This window comes from Diabrotica undecimpunctata, chromosome 8, assembly GCF_040954645.1.
Source record: "Diabrotica undecimpunctata isolate CICGRU chromosome 8, icDiaUnde3, whole genome shotgun sequence".
Classification (NCBI taxonomy): Eukaryota; Metazoa; Arthropoda; class Insecta; order Coleoptera; family Chrysomelidae; genus Diabrotica; species Diabrotica undecimpunctata.
The window spans coordinates 126570637-126593457 of NC_092810.1; the positions used below are offsets into that span (position 1 = coordinate 126570637).

A 22821-nucleotide genomic window follows, 5' to 3' on the forward strand; every position below is an offset into this window, starting at 1 on the left:
AATTACGACAATTCGTACCTACTGATAAATTAATATAGAGGTGGAAATGTGTAACATGTCACAGCGATTGCCATTGTGTTGTATGGTCAATAAAACAATGTCGTGATCTGTATATAGTGGATAAAATAATGATTTATATGTATTGCAATAAATAAAGGTAATGTTTTATATATTATGTGGTGGGAAGGTCACGTGATCGATAAGCCCTGCCCATTAGAACGAGATGCTAAAACTGCCCCCATCTTTTTCTCTGTCGCACTTGGAGAACGGGTTTAGATTGCAGTATGTTTTGTTAATTTTTGGGCCACTGTCGTGAGTCTGAGAATATATCTCATGCCCTATTATATTATCAGTGAATATAGACATTTTTTCTACATATCTACATTTTATTTATGTTTTCTATTTTCTTATAATTGGTTTAAATGTTAATATTGGATAGGTTATTATGAAGGTTATAATTTTATATGATTGATCTGTAGGAATCTGAGAAGAATTTTGACAATTTTAGGGTTAATATCGCATAGAAGCATTAGTATGTTAATTGGGGTTTTAATATTAATTTTGATCAGCTCCTGATAGACATCATAATCTTTTATTTTGTTTATTGGGCATTCCCAAAATATGTGTTCTAGTGTATCCATTTGCCCACATTCACAGTATGGGTTATCGCGAATGTTGATTTTATATAAATGTACTCCTGTCAGGCAATGATCAGTCCTCATTCTAATAATGGTAGTAATATGCCGCCGATCTATGTATGGGATTGTGTCAAACCATGGTTTATTAGAAAAAAATTTTTGTATGTTATTATATCACTTACCTTTATATTGAAAAGGATTTAACCAATTATTTTGATGCATAGAACATATTTTATTTTTTAATAATGGCATGATATCCAAGTTACTTAATCGAATTGTATCAGGAATATTTAATTCAGCCCCAATCTTTGCCAGTTTGTTAGCTATTTCATTTCCTTTGATATCATTATGTCCAAGAATCCAACATAATCTAATATCTTTCCCATATTTATTTAAATAGTAAAGTTCCTTTTTAACTTGCAAGACTCTGTAATCCTTTGTTGCAGTTATCATATTGTTAATGTTGTCTATAGCGCTCTTTGAGTCCGTAAATATTATAGCTTTATCAAAATTTTTTTCCTCGCAAATCATTAGACCCTTTTGAATAGCTATTATTTCAGCTGTACAGATATTAATAAGTGAAGGAATTTTTTCAGAAAAGGAATAATTTATACTAGGTATGTGTATTCCTATGCCCGTTTGGCTTCCTCAAGGTTTTGATTTTTTTGAAGCTTCTGTAAATATTTGTATGTAATTATAGTAATACGAATTTACAAAATTATAATCTTCCCAAAGGTTATGGGTACTATTTTTTTTTTAATAATGTTTTTATAATTGGTACATTATAAGTGTAGATATCATATTCATTTAGGTAGCAGGCTGGTATGTCACTTGTGTTCATTGATGGTAAAAACTTTTTAACTGCTGTTAGAGCGTCAATCAAATATGTTGGATTTTTTCCCTTCCAATATCCTTGTTGATAACCATGATATTTTTTTAAGTCTAGAAGCATATTTAATAATGAGTGATTTGGAGTTGTGCTAATCTTTGCTATGTATTTCGTGGCTATCCATTTGAATCTATGGTGAAGATCGATAAAATTGTAGCTTGGAATTGTATTCGGTTAAATTTCATAAAATTTTGTTGAGAGAAGTTATTAATTATACTAGCACCATAATCTAATTGTGATTGTATCAAGCCATTACATATTAATTTTTATATGTCTATGGTTTTATTATGGTTATATTAATAATAATAACCCAAAAGTCAATAATACCGTAGAAAATTTTATGCAACATTGTACATAGTGTATATATTTAATTTAATAAGGATTTTTATACATCGAAGTAATTGTTTGGTATAGTAGAGTTAAATTAATTATAATTCACTGCTTATACTCGTACTGCTTATTGTGCCGTAATATTTATACCATTTTTTCTAATTTAGCTTTCCGGGAAGATCAAGGTAATTTTTTATTTACAATTTTTTAAGAGCACGTAATGTTGTATATAAGGAAGAAACATAATAAAAATAATCTTGGTTATTTATTTTCAGGTACGTTCCGAGTCAACGCAGAAACAAAAACCAGTCTTTTGCTGTCATAGCAGATTCCGATAATAGCAAACCACCATCGAGGAGTACATCTCCTTCTGGTAGAGTCAGTCCATTTAGAGGTCGAGGGTTCAACGCCACCGGATCTCGTCATGCTTCTCCTATACGATCTCCTCCACCACCACCAGAAGACGTGCGACTCAGCCCTCAAACTATGTCTCCGAGACATACGTCTAAAATTCCGCAACTTAAACGAAAAGGCAGCTCTGCTGCTTTTGGTGAAAAGGTCTTCCATCCAGACGTTCCACCGACACAGAAGAAAATTAACAAAAGGTTGAGTCAGAGTTTAACAAACGTAAATGGGGAGTCTACAAAACAACAACAACAGCAACAACAGCCACAACAACAGCAAAGAGGACGGCCTCCAGCTAGTCCTAGGAAATACACTGGTTATGGAAAGCAGCCGGCTTTTCAGCGACTCTCACCAATTGTTGGTGAGTAATGTTCAGATATGTTAACTTACACCATTATTTATTCAACAATATTTTTAGTTATCTATTAAATATAATAAGGTTCTTCTTCTTTAAGTTCCATCTTTTATCGAAGGTTGGAAATCATCATGGCTATGCGGACTCTGTTGATTGCCGCTCTAAAAAGTTCTGCACTACTGCATTAAAACCATTCCCTTAAGTTCTTAAACCAGGAGATTCTTCGTCTTCCCACATTTCACTTTCCTCGGATTTTGCCATGCATAATAAGTTGTAGTAAAGCGTATTTTTGCCCTCTCATTATATGTCCTAAGTACTCAAGTTTTCGTCTTTTGATAGTTAATATTATTTCCGCCTCATTTCCTATTCTTCTAGTTACTTCCACGTTTGACATTCTTTGAATCCATGATATTCGTAGGATTCTTCTGTAACACCAAAATTCAAAGGCGGCCAACTTATTCAGATGGACTTGTTTTAGGGTCCACGCTTCCAAGCCATAAAGAAGAGTAGAGAACACGTAACATCGAAGCATTCTCAGGCGTAGTTCTAACCTTATATCCCGATTACAAAGAAACTTTTTAAGTTTAATGAATGATAACGTGCTATTTCAATGAGTGTCTTAATTTCTTTGGTTTGGTCTACATCTGATGTTATCCATGTTCCTAAGTATTTATAGTTATTAACACTCTCAATTGCAGTATCTTCAATAGTCAATTTGATATTTGCATGTGCAGATTTAGTCATGATCATGCCTAATAAGGTTATATTAAGGTAATTTATAGAATAAAAACAAAACTAGTTCAAAATTTAATCTAAAAAACAATTCTCAAACTTAAGAAAATGTATATATTTTTGGAGTATGGGCCACTAAGATCTGGAAAAATTTTGTATGTCAATAGCATTTTAAGTTCCTCCCACTCTGACGTCACAGACTAAAAAGGGTGACCGTACTACTCTGTTTTTCGAGGACAAAAAATGCTGATCGTATTTTTCGCATACCTACTTAAAGTGGCAACCGTGTTATTCTATTTTTGTGGACTAAAAATGGAGCGACCTTTTTTATGTTATCTGTCACTTATTGAACAGTCCAATGATCTTCGTTTTGTTAGTAATATTTTCTGTAATTTCGGGTTTGTCAAATCGTTTTTTACGTGTGTTCTAGACCCCTTTTTTGTCATTGTCTTTTATTTAACAAGATAAGGCAGTAAAGAACTTACTGTCCTCTGTATATTGTCTTCCTTTTACCTATCGGTTTCTTTTTTAAACTCTTCTTGCATTCAATATGACACTAGCAGTGGATTATTGACAGACCGGATTCTTCGCTTAAGTCTTGTTATGTCTTCTGTCATTTTGAGTTTATTAAAATCGTCGCAGCAGAGTATGTCAATAGCATTTTAAGTTCCTCCTACTCTAATATCACACGCTAAAAACAGAGACCGTATTACTTTGTTTTTCGGGAACTAAAAATGCCGACCGTGTTTTTTGAATACTAAAAATGGCAACCATATTGTTCTGTTTTCGTAGACTAAAAATGGCACCATCTGTCAAATGTCGTTTGTCACTTCTTAAATAGTCCAGTCGTCTTTGTTCCATTGGTATTATCTTCTGTTATTACGCGTGGCAAATCGCGATAACGTGTCGTCTAGATACAGAATAATAAACAATCAGAATGCCCACTCTGCTTGTCAAGATAAGTACGCGCATCTCGTTGGCGCAGACGGAATCAGCCATGTTTTAAACGGAACCAGTGCTGTTCAGTGAAATTTTATCTGGTGTGCATAGAAAAATTAACCCGGTTTAATTTATTTACGGCCACCATAGACATACGCACTATTTTTATTTGGACTTTTAGTTGAAGAATATATTAATATATTTTAAATTTACTAAATCATTAATCTCTAAAAATTTAAATTACAGTTCTATCGTAGCTTGTCACAAATTTCTCAATCCGAGTCTATGTTTCCGTTTAAAATATGACGATCGCGTGCTGACACACTTCAAAGGCGGCATCTTAGAGCGGGCATTATGATTGTTATTTATTCTGTGGTCTAGACGTCTTCTTTTCTTGTCATTCTTTTTTTTTTGTCATACATTTAACAGGATAAGTTAAAGAGTTTTTAAAATATGGTGGAGCAGCAATGACGAATCGACTGACAAACAGTAAAGATACAGTAAAATTTCAGAAGAATGTAACACAAATAAGCTAATGCAAAGTGAGCAGTGGATTATTGACAGATTGATATCTTCGCTTACATTTTGTAATGTCTTCTGTCATTTCGCGTTTCTCAAAATCGTCTTTTAGATGTCGTCTTCATATTTTTCATGTCATCCTCTTCTTTTCAGTATCTAGTCTTACATAATATATGGAATTAAATTCAATAATCCGTGGAATACAGAGAAATAGGCGGTAAAGCATAAAATATTCCAAAATGCTAGTATGTAGGTGTCAGACCTATCTCAATATTCCCTAGAACAAGTGATAACTTTACGACAGAGTAATAAAGATACTACTAGTGATTAGATGTTACTTTGGAATAAACTAAAGAAAAGAAACTTAAGCTAAAAACCAGATATAAGACACATCCTATCAGTGTTGATGTTTGAATTGAATACATCGACTATTTCTAAAGCAGATGCGAACCATCTACGCATACTCCCAAGAAATATCTTAAGAAAAATACTTGTAAAAACGGCATCTGGTAAAAGTAAAGATATATAAAACTATATTGAAATAGCAGATAGTAAAAATTCAATACTTTTTAAATGGGTAAGTTAAAAGGGTAGGTAACCAATCAACATCGAATTAAAAATATCCTCTCCGACGAAGCCCTTTACGGATATATGCGGGAAATAGGTTTTGAGGCAGGCCAAAACCAAAATGGATTGATGGTGTAGACAAGGACGATAGGAAGATCATAGTCAAAATTTATATCGATATTTAACATTTCGATTATTAAAGATTATATATACAATTAATTGTTCTCGTAAACCTTGGTACTGTGACTGAAAACTCTTCTGTTATATCACCCACATCTATGTTCGTTGCTTTCGGATAGGTTTTAATACTGTCGAGCCCTTGCTTCGACATTAACTTCAACGTTTTCCTTTCTGCGTCACTCATGATCGATTGCTGTACCTTTTTCGGTTCTTGCTGAGCTTTATCTAGGTTTATCTGACTATTTGTCATTGGTTTTCTTTATCTTAGCAAGTATGGCCTGTACCGGGATCCAGTTCACGGTTTTCTGATGATCCAGGCTACTTTATTTGTTTGTTTGTTACAGTCTTATCCCACAAGAAGCTAATCTATACTTTTCTGTCTGCGGTGTTTATCTCACGCAGTTATAGACCACAAACGATCATAGAGGCCTCCTCTGCCACAATAGTTATACCGATTCTCAAAGAGGTTCAAATTCTTTTTCTTCTTCGATATAATCAGCCCAAGATATTTTTTTATTTTTTTTTTGACTTTTTCCAACTTGATGATGATTTAATAAAAAATTATGCGAGACAATTAATAAAATTTAACAGTTGGGCAAAATAAATACCTTAGCAGTAGGGAGCTGGCAAACAAAAGCAGAAAAAGGTACTCAAAGGATTATTAGAGAAAGAGTAGTAGTTAGATTTAATGGATTTAAAGTTTTAAAATTTTACTATTACAGTATTTAAATAACGAAATTATTGTTTATTTTTGTTTTCTAGGGAGTTCTCCTGAACCTAGTTTGGGCTCTCCATCCAGAATACCCAGAAGTCGAAGTACACCACCTAGTCGTCGAACTTCTCCCCAGAGAGCATCCCAAGGCCCTAACAAACCCCCTCCATCTAAAACATCTCTATTAAGGAGTCAATCTAAAAATAAAATAAATACTGCCAGTAGTAGGGATTCCAGCCCAACTAAAAATGCTGTATCACCAACTCGAAATTCATCGAAAAAATATAGAGATGTTCCAGCTAAAGTTAACTCTTTTAGTAAACCTAAACCAAAAGTGCTTCCTAAACCTCAAGTGTTAAGTGAACAGTCTGAAGATTCCGATGTTCCGAAATATAAACGTAATACTCCATTAAGTCGAAAAGAAAGTGTTAGTAGAATAAGAACTAACTCCCAATCGAATATTTTGCCAAAAACACAAAATTTTGCTAATAATAATTATAGTAGTGATAGTTCTTCAAGTACTGTAACTAATAAACAAATTAAAAATATTAATGTTGCTAAAACAAACAATAATACTAATTCAAGTGCTACAGTTGGTGCTACAAATAAAAATGTAAATAATAACAAAGAGAATAATAACAAACCTACAACAGCATCATCAGAGAATACTAGTGACACTAATTCTAAAACAATCAACGTTTCAGACAATAAAATTACTAATTCAAGTACAAGTAATCCACCACAGGATCATATAGACCCACCAAAAGTGCCCCTCGCTGAATCGAAACCTGTTTTACCTGTAGCTTCTACAGTTGTTTCTAACACCACAACAACCGCCACTCAACCGCTAAAAATTGACGCTAATATAAATAATAAACTATCACATTATTATGAGGAATCTAGAGCAATATCGCCAATGGTGGACGGAAGAGTTTTAAGTGCTACAAGTGTAACTCACGCTATTAATAAAATGAACGATACTGTTTTAGATACCCAGACTTTAATTAAGGATCATGGTTTGTCAAAATTATCCCCTGCTGCCAGTGCTATAATCTCAATGGCAAATGAAAGTAAAATAGATAACCCAGCTTTAGATACTAAAAACGCAACAACAGCATTACCAAAGGTTGAACCTTTAAGGCCAACAGAAAATTCAAATCATAAGTCTAACCACACCAACCACATAATGCATGTTATGAGTTCCAGAGAACTGGAGGAAGAAGTTCAACGACATATGCACAAACTGCTGACTCCAGAACATTCACTGACTAAACCAGTGGACGACAAAACGAAGGAAGCTAGAACAGTAGTGGCATCTGATGTAAAACCCATAAGGATAACAGTCAGAGAAAAACCATCAGATAGTGAAGTACTTAGTGGAAATATCAGAATGCCTGTAACCAATGGAATCAATGAAAGACCAGGGTAAGTCTATATAAACGTAATACGAATAATCACTAAATAGTAATAAAAATAAATATTTTCTGTAAAACTTACTTCTTCTTACGTTGAATGTATGTTCCGGATATTACTGGTAGATACTGGGAAAAGTCTGGTTATTGAAGCATTTTCTCAGACAGTCCCGGTGCTAGGGTATAAGGTGCCGCCCTGCAAAACTAGCATAGGCGCCATTCGGTTTTATTTAAATTTAATTATGTTTATTTATTCTTTTGGCAAACCTTTTATGTTAATTGAATGCAACACTAGATAATGTTCTTTTAACTGCATAATAAGCTGACAAACTATTCTGTACTACTAAACACATATAATACTAAATTAACAAAGCTAGCAATTAACTAAATTTTAACTAAAATGTTTATTTTACTACACATCATTCATTTAAGCTCCTAACTGCTGATACACAACCTTTAAACAACTTAAGAAAATAAACAAAGCATGTCGAGTAAGTGTAAAGTTGTTTGTTTTTTGAAATATAATATATTTATCAATAAATTCTATTATTACAAGGTAAGGAATTCTATGTGTATGGGATGCAAAAGTAACAAACACAGATTAGTGTATTATGACTGGAATTGAAACCATATTTAAACAATTTATTTTTCCATTTTACTATTTTGTATGACACTAGCAGAAAAAAAGCTCACTTTGGCGCCCCCCAAATAGGGCGCCCGCCTGCAATGCATCCCTTGAGATCCGTTGTTGCCGACCTTGTCCTCAGGTTGTGAAGCCAAGAAATTCTTCTTTCTGCTGGTCTTCTTTTTACACATACTTTTTTCTTTTTATAAAACTATATATAATTTTTTGCTTAGTATTTAATTTTTAACAGACTAATCTTTTTTGATTTAAAATTAAGTGCTTCAGCAATAAATCACATTGAGGATGTTATCACGGGGTATTCCAAGATATTTTTAACAGCCTATAATTCAGGAAGTCATAAATATTTTTATTTGAAAATTGGGAAATGTCAATTGGATCTACAATACTACCAATTGATGTATATATGAGATCTGTGACATTATCACGGACGCTGTAACGTCATTACAGTGGAAAAAATTCGTCGAGTTAGAATCTATGGAGAAGCTATGAGCATATTTACGTGTGTATTAAAAACGGCGTAGGTAGGCGTGGCTAACGGTGATACCAATATGGCGGTGGGATCATGGCCGGACTCAATAATATTAAAACTACTATAAAAATCTGACTAGTTATTCAGAAGATTTAATCATAATCTACAAAGTGCAATACATTTTTAATAAACTATGATTTATTTATCCCGCGGTAAACACTAAAAACAAGATATAAAATAAAACTCTACAACAAATGTACTTCTTTATTGCACACAATGCATACTCTAGTTAAATATTCCAAAACATATATTTGCCACACTGCCCACAAAAAACTGGGTTCTTTGTTTTTTACTGTTGCAGAACGTACTGATCTTCCATATACATTATTCTGGATAGGTTGATTTCTTATCTTGACACAAATTTTGGCTAATCTCAGACGAATTGTCCTTAAAATATTTTGCTCTGGGACCTATATGTGAATATGTTCATTAATAAGCTTAAAATTCAAGTCTTTCGCCCATCAGTACGTTTGTTTTTATTCCGTTTGTATATGATGTAAGAATTTATCCCAGCGACATTCATAGATCTGTAAACAAGACTGCTACAGTAACCCGCTACAGGTTCCTCTAGCGCTATTGTATACCACACACAATTTGTCCACGATATTCGCTCCGTGCGTAACCATGGTAGGGGTACCTTGAAACGATGCCAGCGTGCGTAGCGGCGAAATAGGACAAAATTGAACCTATCTTTTTATGCATAAATTTGTTCAAAAATGGGTGCAAATACATGTTGCGTATTATATATATATATAAGCGGGGATCCTACAGCTTCTGCCGCTTCCCGCATTTCGATCGCCATCTTTTTCTATCTCTCCAGGTGTCTTCATCAATGGCTCTGTCTTTCATGGTTTCCATAACACCTTGTATCCAAGACTTGGCTGGTCTTCCTCGTTTCCTTCTATTACTTGGATTGTATTCCATAGCTCTTTTTGGCCATCTGTTGTCGTCCATCCTCTGTACGTGTCCATACCATATTAACTGTCTAGTTTCTATTCTTTCAGAAGTTGTATGTACTCTATCTGTTTTTCTTCTAATTTCAGAATTAGGTATACGTTCTACTCTTGATATACGGCAAGCTCTTCTTAGGTAGTCCATTTCAACCGTGTCAACTTTTTTCTTTCCTTTTGCTGTCATTTGCCAACATTCTGCTCCATATGTAAGAATTGGCTCTACAATTACTTTGTAGATAGTCATTTTAGTTTTCATAGTAGCTTTGTTGGACCAAAGTATCGAATTCAGAATTTGAACACTCTTCCTGCCTTGTTGCACTCTATAGTCTATATCTCGTTCCGTTGTTCCTTTACTGCAGATAATACTTCCCAAATATTTGTATTCGTAGCACCTTTTCATTTGTCTAATTTCCAAATCCGGGTCTTCGTCTTCACTGCCTATTCGCATATATTCTGTTTTAGACATATTCATACTCATCCCCCATTTTTCGTATTCATTTTTGAGCTTTCTAAGCATATAATCTGCATCTTCTTCACAGCTTGCAATTAGTACTTGATCATCTGCAAAGAACAGCGTTGTCAGATAATGGTTGTTAAGCTTCAACCCCATTCCCGCACATTTTTGTCTCCACTGGTGCAGTGCTTCTTGGATATATATTTTGAATAGGGTGGGGGAAAGACAACATCCTTGTCTCAAGCCTTTCGTTACTGTAAATACCCTTGAGAAAGTATTTCCTGTTTTTACAGTGCTTTGAGGACATTTATAGATGTTCAGTATTGCTTTTAGATATGTTTTACTAAGGTCCGTTTTCGTCAAGACACTAAATAAGAGTTTTATCGTGTTGCGTATTTAATTGTGCTAATAATAAGAACAATAGTTAGTGTAGTTTTTATAGGTTTCCAAAGATTACATATAAATTAGAGAAAAGAAAAAGATGGATTCGTGCTATTTATATGAAAAAGTAAATAATAATTTCATTTTTATGCAATTGAAATAGAAAAATTTAAATAATTTACCTTAAATGATATTTCATAAGGCTTCAAGCCAACTGTAGTTTGCCTGATGACTTTAGCTTTTATATCATAACTTTTACCATTATTGTTTTTAATTAAAAGCTCTTGCATATGAAAAACTTGATTTGCCAGTACTAGATTTTTCCCTTTTTTACGTTTGGGGTTGAAAAGATAAATTATGATGAATTTTTAGAAACCCAGTTTTTAATACTACATTTATTTTGTACATCAACTGAAAAAATATAGTTAAAAAACTAATTATTAATAATTGTCAATTTAATAATTGTCAATTTTGTGCGTATTAATTGGGAGGTCCAAAACTGTCAGATGAAGGCGGTAGGTGTCGCGTCCAGCACGCACGGAGCGAATACAAGCCTCCTTTAGTCTTATTATAATCTATAATTATATTTGGTTTTCTTTTTGCAAGACAATGTTCATTATAATGCATGGTATATAACACTAAAACATATTTACTTTTTCGGGGTACATACGATACCAGAGTACTGTTCAATCACAAATTAGTCCATTAATTTGTAATCTTACCTTAATCTTACTTTCCTGAATTTGTATAGTTTTACCGTGTACAATTGTGAAACAAATCGATTAGCAGCTTAACTACAGTTTGTTCAACTTCCTGTATACTATAGATTACCTAATATTTATTGAGGAAATGCCTGCAATCATTTCCTCGATTCAAATTATATTTGCAAGCTTTCGTCAAAGGGTTTTGTTCTATGCAGAGTGAAATACACTTATTTGATGAATCGTAGCATTTTAGTGAGAACATAAATATAGCTTGGGGACTAGTTTGGGCCGTAGCCTATTATAAATTTTTACCTCAACAACAACTATAGTGTAATAATTCAGTAGCTGTCAATAAAACAATATTTTACTTCACGACGTCAACATTTTATTTTATCATCGTGGATCAAGAAGAATCGGACACAGGGAATTAGAAACAATTCGAAATTATAATTACATTCGAATTTGTCTAAGAACACTTATCTAGAAATGTTAACATAGTGGTTTTTCTGACCTTTTTTTATGTTAACACTAGTGAGATTTCTGGTTTATTCTCTCGTAAAGTTCCAATAACAGTTAAACGATGTTTACCCAGAAGTAACTACCTGAACTGAAGGCTCATAAAAAAAGTATAGGCCATGGGAATGTTTCTCCCTGTTTCCCAAATCGGTTCACAGAGGCAAGGTACAAGTAACATATTAGACATATCGAAAAGAAAATTGTCCTCAAGCCTGTCTATCAACATATATATCTCCATTTTTTATGTATAATACATCTTAGCATTTGGTAAAGCACATAGTTTTGTGGCGTAACGATTTCGTTTATTCGGCATATAGGTATACCCTGAATAAACCTTTGCCGCGAAAAGTTTTTAACTTTTCATCTATCGTAGTAGGTATATGATGAAAGATTAGAATTAAGTACCTCAAAAATCTCGGGTATCAGGACCAACTTGTCAAATTCTTACTGTTCTAAATAAATCTTTAGCATTCTATGTACAAAAGACCCAACAAAGCCTGATTCTATAGAATCAATTAGCTTAGAGGTTCTTGTACTGGCTGTGTTATAGAATTCCAATGCTATAAACTTATTGGTGCATATTACTATTTTTTTTAAATATCTGTAGTGAAAAAATATATCCACATCTCTTTTATCTATTAATTTTGGTCTAATTTCACCTTTTGGTCCTGGTAAATTGGGTACAATATTTTCAGCACAAGTATGCGTATTTCAGCACATTCACGAATATTACGATTCAGTTCATATTATTTTATACACTTTGTTCCATCTGCAAGCAAGTAAGCAATTTAATTAAACCCAGCCTGTGAGACATGTTCACCCCTAACAATTACGTTCGGGTGTAACAATTCATTGGAACGAGGTGTATTAACTCGAGTAAAAACAGGAGTCACTCCACCGCGCTCCAATGCTCCAGACCATCCCTTTTCCCCCTATAGCAGTCTGATGCGCGATAGGGACACAACTATCAGCCAAATGGTCTTCATGTGGGAGTCCTGGGTAATAGAACTCCAACATGGTTTCCTAACCGAACTCAAAACTCAGGACAGCGCATTGTCGCTATAATCCTGTTATCTTACTGTGGCTTATTATCCGCGAACTAAAATTGCTTACTTGGGCCTCAAGTCTCCGCTCTGAGCTAGGCTCAGTTCGGCGACTAGGTGCTCAAGAGGTTGGGCCCTACGTGCCCGGGTTTTTAATGGTTTTTGTTATTATTTTTTTGTGGCTTGAGTCGGTTTTTGTTAGTAGTTTTTTGATTTCTTTGGTGGCCGAAGCCGTTTTTGTGTGTTTTTTAGATTTTTTTAGGATGCCTGAAACATAAACTCAGAATTAGTGCATATTAGTGTAGGTCTAATTAAGTTCTTGTATTATTTGAAGAGGGTTAACGTTATATTAAAAGTCCGCTATCTATACGAGAAGTCTTTATTATATAGAATACACTGTAATGATGTTATTTACATTTACAATACACAAGATTACGGATAATTGTCTGCGACCTGCGAATTAAAATATCGAACACCCCCGTCGTTAATTGGTTCCGTCTTTCGTCTTTTTCGGCGTGCACGATAATTTAAGTCTACTCAGTTCGAGCGACAAAAATAGAATGCCCCGGCTCAGGAGGAATGTGTGTTCTCGTCTACATATCTCCTGTCCCCCTTCGCCTCTGAATCCCGTCTCCCTTATAGCGACTTAAGCATATTGTTTAAGTGGTTCCTTGCAGTGGCGTAACTAATGAATAAAACTATGCTAAATACTTATAGTAAGAAATATTCCTACATTCGGCCATCCTGCTAGGAATCCGACTCGGATTCTGATTGGTTCTCTACCCATGCCTTCATATATTCAGCGCACGTTGATGTGGGGGCCTTCATGATATCCTGACTTTTTCACATCATATCTATCATTGGGCTTAACATCTACTACCACATATGGTCCAAGATATTTCTTTCTCAGTTTGAGTCCACCACCAAACTGCGTTCTCTTAATTGCCACTAGGTCCTCTTTTCTATACATTCTCGGCTTCTTCCTTCGTAAGTCATACCTGCGCTTATTGTCCTCCTGGACCTTGATTAACTGACGTCTAGTCTCGTTTCTTAACATGTCTCTACCTTCATCATATTGTTTGATCATTTCCTGCTCTATTATTTCTTTCATCCTTAGATCCTCTTTATTCTTCATCTTTGTCCCAATGAGTACTTCGAATGGCGTAGCATCAATGCTTCTTTGATAAGTGCAATTAAAAAACTGTTGCAACTTATAAATATGCTTATACCACTTCGTCGGTTCCTCTATACTCAATTTGGTTAATACTGGGATTAACGTTCTATTGACACGTTCTACTTGCCCATTGCCTCTTGGTACACCTGTCGTAATCTTAATGTGCTTAATTTCTTCACTTTGGCAATACTCTTCGAACTCGTTCGCTGTAAATGCGGTACCTCTATCGGATATTATTCGGAGGGGATTTCCGAAATCCTTCTGTTGCCTCTTCATACATTCTATGACTTCTTTTGCCGTCGTTGATTTTGTAGGATAAAACCATGCAAATTTAGAAAAATCGTCGATGATCACCAAAATGTGATTATCGTTCTTGTTGGTTGTAGCTAACGGTCCTAAATGATCAACATGAAATGTTTGTAAAGGTCCATCGATTTTTAGTATCGGATGTAACCAACCCTCTTTTTTGCCTTCTTTTCTACTTTCAAGTATACACTTAATACAATTTCTTACACAATGCTCGACTTTTTCTCTAAGATTAGGAATATAACATTCTCTTTGAATTAACTCCTGTGTTTTTGTTACAGCAAAATGTCCTACGTCGTGTAACAATTTAATTACTTCTGTTTGCATTCGTTTCGGAATGACTAACAATTCCTTACCTTCGTCATATTTAAATAGAATATTGTTTCTAATCAGAAAGTCCTCGTAAGCTTCCGTAGAAAGTATTTTCTTTATTGCTTGAATGTGGTTATCAGCTTCTTGAGCCTGCATTATTCTTTCTATAAAACCTGGTTCTTGTACTACTGATGTCTCATTTATTATCATGACTATAGGGTATCGACTGAGAGCGTCTACATGAGCCATCCTTGTTCCCTTTCTGTGTTCCAGTTCGTATTGATAATCTTCCAGTAACAGAGCCCACCTCGCAACTCTGGTAGTTAAATTTTTTTTATTCATGGTCTTAGTAAATGCGGAACAATCCGTTACTATTTTAAATTTGATTCCGAGTAGATAGATACGAAATTTTTTCACTGCTTCTATTATAGCTAAAACTTCTAATTCGTAACTTGTATACTTTTCCTCGGCTGGACTTGTTTTCTTGCTCATATAATAAACTGGGTGAAACTTATTATCTTCTCTTGATCTCTGTAGAAGATAAGCTCCATATCCATGACTGCTAGCGTCTGTGTGTAACTCGGTTTCTCTATCTGGGTGATAAATTTCTAACACCGGCTGACTAGTTAACAGCTCTTTAAGTTTTGAAAATGCACTCCTTTCTTTTGATTCAAACTCAAATGTTTGATTTTTTCTGAGTAGATCACTTAATGCTTTAGCTATCGTAGCATATGATGGTACAAATTTACGAAAGTATCCAGTCAGGCCTAAAAATGACTGAATCTGCTTAAAGTTCGTTGGTTCCTTGAATTTCTTTATGGCCATTGATTTTTCATCCGATGGCTGAATTCTGCCGTCCTCAATAATATATCCTAAAAACGTTACTCTTTTCTGTAAAAATTGGCACTTTTTCTTCTTTATCTCTAAGCCGTAGTCCCTAGCTACTTCGAGTACTTGCTTTAAACGTACAACTCCTTCTTCTTCGGATTTACTTAAAACTATTATGTCATCCATATAGTAAATTGCTATGTTCTTGGATGTCAGCTCTCTAAATATGTGGCTAATAAATCTTTGAAACACTGCAGGACTATTACACAATCCGAACGGACACCTTAAAAATTCGTATTGTCCGTCTGGGGTGACGAATCCCGTGTATTTAATGCTATCTTCCTCTATTGGTACATGGAAGAATCCATTCTTGAGGTCTATTGTGCTAAAATATTCTGCACCTTGTAACCGGTCCAATACATCTTCTATTAAAGGTAATGGAAACCTATCTTTTATTATATTTCGCTTAAGTTTTCGGTAATCACCGCAAACTCTGATCTGTCCGTCTTTCTTTTTGACGAGTACAATTGGACTTGCAAAATCGGATGTACTAGGTCGAATTATTTTTTTCTCTATCCATTCCTCAATTTGCTTACCTACTTCTTGCTTTTCTGGTATTGATAGCTTTCTTGGGTTTTGGTGTATCGGTTCTTCGCTACTTAGAATTATTTTCATTTTTATATCTGTAGTCTTGGTCTGTCGCGGTTCATAATTTTCCACTAATTCTTTTATCTCCATCTTAATATTTGGGTCTTTAATATGTTCCAGTTGTAGATTATCATCGTGTGTCGTCTCGTCAACTGCAATCCTCATTATCATATTATCTACTTCTTTTTTGCATACAATAATTCTATCTTCGGTTATGGTAACCTCTGCTTGTTTTAGTATATTGTTTCCAAGAATAACTTCAACGTCTAATGCTCCTTTTGGGATTACATGAAATAAAATATGGAAATCTTCGCCTTGAATTTCCACTATTATGTTAAAAGAACCTAAAGTCTTAACCTTAATACCTCCTAACCCATTTAACTCTACTATATTCTTCATAAGAATGACGTCATCAAAGTGCTTTTCAAAAATATCTTGTCTCATTGCACTTATGTCACTTCCTGTATCAAACAATGCACGTAACGATATTTTTCCAAATTTTAAGGTCACTGAGTTTTTATATACTACGTCAATGACATTTACCTGACCAGAAGTCGAAGGTCTATCTTCTTTAACATTGCATCGAGAAGAAACGTGTCCAAATTGGTTGCATTTGAAGCATTTCGTTCCCTTGGCTTTATCAGGACAATCTCTCGATCTGTGCCCCCGATTTCCACAATTATAACATTGCTCTTCTTTCTTAATTCTGTTTTCCGACATTCTTCTGTCATCTCCTCTAGCTTCGTTGTTTCTATAATCTCGTCGTATTTCATTGTTTCTGCCATCTCGTCGTGCTTCATTGTTTGTCCACTTCTTTCTATGCGTTTCAGTTGTAGAGGATTTGTGTGCCGTCTGTTTTTTAATGAGTTCATACAATTTAATTTTTTCCTTGAAGTCTCTCAAGTTGTTTGCGCCATAAAGTACAACTTTGTTAACAGGGTCGTCTTGAATGCCTTCTATTGTATATTGTATTATGACCTCGTCTTCTATGTTACCTCTGCTACCAATTTCCCTCATCGTCAGTACATACTCCTGTACACTTTCATCATGTTTCTTCTTTCTACGCATCAGCATTTTATGTATTTCAGCACTACTTATTTTATTTTCGAATTCCGAAGTAAGTCTTTTCTTCAATAGTTTCCAGCTATTAATTCCTTTCTCTGACTGAATATACAGTTTCGCAATTCCTTTTAGGGATCGTTTTGCAAAAATTAGCATTTGCAAATCATTCCATCCCATTAATTCAGAAATTTCTTCGAAGTCAGTAATCCATTTTCTCACCGGATAATCGTCTTTTCCGTCGAAGGGTCTTATGCTGTCTTCTACGTCTTTAAAAGTCAAAGCAAAAGAATCATTTACTTTACCGGCCGTCATTCTACCTGATTTTGTTTTTTTCTTCGTCTTTAAAGCCATCGTCCGCCTACTTTCAGTTTCGTCCTCGTATTCATTATCGTCTTCATCGTCGAAATCGTCTTTATCGTCATAAACGTCTTTATCTTCGTCATAAGCTTCTTTATCGTCGTCCGCGTCGTTGTCGTCATCGTCATCTTCGTCATTCTTGTCATCTACATTTAATTCATTTAAAAACGAACAAATACGTTCAATTACGTCGTCATTTGCACCCGAATAATCCAGATCCAATACGGTACAGACTGCAACTAAGTCTGGCATATCTAATTTCTGTTTTACGTCGTTTATCTTATCAGCATATTCGCTGGCATTTTTATCCCACGCAAAGCCTGAAAAATTTCGCAAGTTTCTTCTTGTTTGTCGCGGCACCCCTTCATCACCATATGCTATAATATGCAACGCCTTAACAGCTTTATATGCCGAATTTTTAATATTATAACTAATTTTTTGAAAATCGGTAAGAGTCGTTTGTTTAGACTGTATTTTAAAAATTGATATCAAAGTTATTTAAAAAAAATAAAAAATTTAAAAATTTATAAAAAGAATTAAAAATTTAAAAACTTATAGATTATTTTTCTGAGTGTAGTCTAAATTAGTATTACTGTGAACGAGGTTGTGGTCGCTTTTAATTCGCAAATCTTATCTCTTTATATTACAACAATATAATAAGTACAATAATATCTCAGAATAAAGCAAAATATCCTACTAAAAGATTTTGATTTTAACATTCAATTTAAAATATTATTATAGTCAAGCATCAGCTATCATTATCAAAATATAAGTCCTCACATCAACAGAGTAAAGTTAAATCAACAAATAATTACAAATACTTTTGTTTGTTTAAAAGTTCTTTTCTAATGTTCACAGTTCATGATAAAAAAAATAATCTTCGCACAATCTATTAAAGGAACAAAGTCACCTGATCATTTGTCATCATCCAGTGGGTCCAAACATCCATAAACCATAAATTAATCTTATCGTCGTCGTCTGCAACGTCGTCAATAGTCTCGCCACTTCAGCCTCTTGGCATATTATGTTACAACAGTCACTTCGTCGTTGATTCGATTTTCACAAACTGCGTCTTTTATAATCTTGCTTCCATAATTAGCGGCACAAATAAACGTTACTGTCTCTTTCGAAATAATCTCGGTTGAGCCCCCAAAATGTAGGTCTAATTAAGTTCTTGTATTATTTGAAGAGGGTTAACGTTATATTAAAAGTCCGCGATCTATGCGAGAAGTCTTTATTATATAGAATACACTGTAATGATGTTATTTACATTTACAATACACAAGATTACGGATAATTGTCTGCGACCTGCGAATTAAAATATCGAACACCCCCGTCGTTAATTGGTTCCGTCTTTCGTCTTTTTCGGCGTGCACGATAATTTAAGTCTACTCAGTTCGAGCGACAAAAATCGAATGCCCCGGCTCAGGAGGAATGTGTGTTCTCGTCTACATATCTTCTGTCCCCCTTCGCCTCTGAATCCCGTCTACCCTTATAGCGACTTAAGCATATTGTTTAAGTGGTTCCTTGCAGTGGCGTAACTAATGAATAAAACTATGCTAAATACTTATAGTAAGAAATATTCCTACATTAGTATAATAATTATCTACTTAAAATTAACTGGGTCCACGCTGTACGATGAGATTGTCCACGAGTTTTTTGGGCTACGAACTATCTTCTTGGTGCGTTGTTTTTGTTGTTTTTGTAGTGTTTTCTCTCTGGTGTATTTACTGATTTTCTCTCTAGTACATTTGGTTTTATTCTACTATTTGTTGTTTGGGTCTCTTCTGCTTCCATCTGTGGAAAGCGTCGTACCTCATGATCTCTCGCAATATGTGACTAGGATGGTTCTCTATCTGCGCGAACTTTGTCCTTGCTTTTTCCTTCATTATATCAGTCACTCTAATTTGTTGTAATTCTCTGAAGAGGAATCTTTCTGCAACGTATCTCGGTACGTTGACTGCTTCTCTTAGGCTGCTGTTATGTGCCGCTTGTATTTTCTTTTTTGTTGTGTTACATATGTGTCCCCATGCGAGAGATGCATATGTTAGTATAGGAAGAATTATACTATTTATTATTCTTATTTTGGTTTTTATTCTGAGTTTGCTTTTTCTTCCTGCTAGGCCTCTAATTGATGCTTTTGCCATGTTGGCTTTTTGTATTGTAGCGTCTACGTGTTTACTAAACGTTAAACCTTTGTCCATGACTTTGTTCCATCTTTCTCAATCAAATATGAAATGCGGGGTTTTAGTTCTACTGATTCGTGATTGTTGACATATTCCTCATCACAGATATCTTCCTTGTAGAATATTGTAGAAATTTTGAACGATCAAATTGAAAATTTGCGTCGTCATTTTCTGATTCCTGTTCGGAGTTTATAACACAAATAGTAACGTCGTTCTCTCATACCGTTGATTCAAGTGACATATGAGCATTACGCACTTAGCCACGGGTTTTTAAAGATTGAGTAACGCGATGAGGAGTCGAAAACTATATGGCTGCACAGACAGAACAATTAATTATGCATTTAGGTTTTAGCGCGGTAAAATCCAATATGTCGGTATCAGAGACAGTACATTACCACTCGAAGGTTTAAGTTTTAAATGATAAGCTATATTATTTTGTGTAAAGCACATTTTAAAAATTAGTTGCTGCTTTCATAAAGTTTTTTTGGGCAGCATTTGCCAAAAAGGACAGCAGTGTTTATGCTTAAATCACTCCGTTTTAAGAATATTTTTATAACTATTCTTCTGATCATAATTTTTATGAGATCTGCTCGCAAATAATCAAATCTTATCTACTGAATCTCTTTTTCTAGAAACATATCACATTTTGTGTAAATTCCAACTATTTATCGTGCTTTGTTATATCCATTTGTCTATCTTGAGTGCTATTCGACGATGTTTAATAAGATCATTCTCTTACCTCATCTAAGATCTTCCTCTTGCTCTTTTGTATCTTATCCTGGTATTTTTATATTGATTTAACTAAAAATTATTACTCAAATTAACATTGATATTTTGAAAAAAAAAAAATTGAAGGGCATGTCTCTCATATTAGTTTTGTACTGAAATACTTTTGGTTTTTGATTGTGTTATTGTGCTATTATTTTGGTATCAAACCACTACATGTTGTATTAGTCACAGCGTCGTCGGCGTAGTTATCCAGCTCAGATCAACCTTCAGTAAATAATAATAATCAAATAGGGCATGATATAAGTTTTATTGCCACGCTATTTTTGGAAAGGTGATTCAGTGAGATTATGAGAATAACAAAAATATTTTTTGCGACACAGCGATATAAATGTAAAGAATGGTTTACAGAGGGCTACTATGGTGCCGCACAATAGTGAATGACCTCATATATGTGGTGAGATGATCGGCCACCATTTTTTGCTTTAGAACTAATTTCTTTTTAAATGTATTTTTTTCTAATAATTGTTATCTGTTTGGTAGTAGAAATATGTTACTTATTGATATATGTGTAAATACCAATAAGTAGCACTGATTACGCAATTAAAAATAAAATAAAATAAAATTACGCAAATACGTTGTGATTTTGTAATATAGTGTTTTCCGATGAAGCAAATTTTTGTTTAAATGGAACAGTTAACCGTCATATTGAACTGCTACATATTCACAGTTCTGCTCTACGGAATGGAAGCATGGACACTGACTGTTGCATCTATGAATCGGCTCGAAGCTTTCTAAATGTGGTGTTATAGGCGCATCTTACGTATATCCTGGGTTGACAGAGTTACTAATGTGGAGGTCCTGCGTAGAATGGGGAAAGAATGTGAAATTCTCATGACCGTCAAAACTAAAAGTTGGAATATCTAGGACATGTAATGAGAAATCCAGAACGTTACGGCCTTCTCCAGCTGATTCTCCAAGGGAAAGTAAATGGTAAGAGAGGACCGGGAAGAAGACGCATTTCCTGGCTTCAAAATTTACGAAAGTGGTATAACACGACTACCACTGAACTGTTCCGCGCTGCAATAAATAAAGTAAAGATAGCCGTGATAATCGCCAACATCCGGAACGGATAGGCACTTTAAGAAGAAGAACCGTCATAACTCTAAGATAACAGGCGATACTCCAGTTTGATACATGATACGGCTATGATGAATTGAGACGCCGAATATATAAAATAGACTGTGAAAGGAACACAATATGTCAAACTTTCTGTGTATGAATTGGTGTCAATAGACTGTTATAACATTATTTCTTTATGCCCTATGTCTTCAGGGCCGTTTTATCCATTAGGCAATATAGGCAGTTGCCTAGGGCGGCAAATTATGAGACTGCGGCAAAAATACTGCACAAACTGCACTGCTTTTTTTATTTTTTTACAAGAATTATATACATTTTTCCCGGTTTCCACATATAGATGGAAAATTTTGACTGAAAACTTAAAATCACCTGTTGTGAAATCTCTACCCTTGCAAACTAGGTGGTTTGCAAGGGCGGACGCAACTAAAGCGTTATACATTGGCTTCAGCGAAATAAAAAATGTGCTTTTTAATATATCTAACGACGAATGTCAAACTGCAGCTGTGAAACATCAAGCACTTTCTATATTTGAAAAGTTGGACACTTTTAAAACGGCTTTATTAGCTGTCATTTGGCAACATATTTTAGAAAGACTGAACCTATCCAATAAGTCTGTCCAGAGTCCTGCAATGGATCTGGGTTCTGTCGTTAAAGAGTATGAAGCTCTTTCGTATTACTTTACCTCAATCAGAAATAATTTTGCCATTTATGAAGAGAAAGTCAAAAAATTGTGACCAAATAAAACATATAAAGAAATAAAAAAGAGAAAAAGAAAAATTCAATTTGACGAGGGGGCCGATAATGAACTAAACTTTTCAGCTAGTGATGAGATGAAAATCCTCACATTCTTTATTATAATCGACACTCTGATAAAAGACCTGAATAGACGTCTGGAATCTTATAACGTGTTATAACATATTTGGCAAAATTAAACAATGAAGAAATTATTGAAGAAGCTGAAAATCTGATATAAATTTATAAATTTATCATTCATACATGAATGCGATAACTCAAAGGGTCATTTGGACACTACAATAAAATCACCAATTGACATATCTAAATATTTAAAGAACAGTGGATTTAAAGATATTTTCCCTAATTTTGACATTGCTTTGCACATTTATTTGTTCATGCCAGTTGCTAACGTGTCCGCTGAAAGGTCATTATCGAAAAAGAAT

The 22821-nt window shown here is 34.4% G+C and overlaps 1 protein-coding gene across 1 annotated transcript in view; it reads left to right on the top strand.

Annotated features, from left to right (window-relative positions):
* stum (mechanosensory transduction mediator stumble) overlaps positions 1 to 22821 on the top strand; it is a 189509-nt gene that overhangs the window by 87052 nt on the left and 79636 nt on the right. Inside the window, exons 3-4 of the mRNA XM_072540973.1 lie at positions 2133 to 2623; positions 6317 to 7691. Coding sequence (XP_072397074.1) covers positions 2133 to 2623; positions 6317 to 7691 — 1866 coding nt within the window. The remainder of the gene's footprint in view (positions 1 to 2132; positions 2624 to 6316; positions 7692 to 22821) is intronic.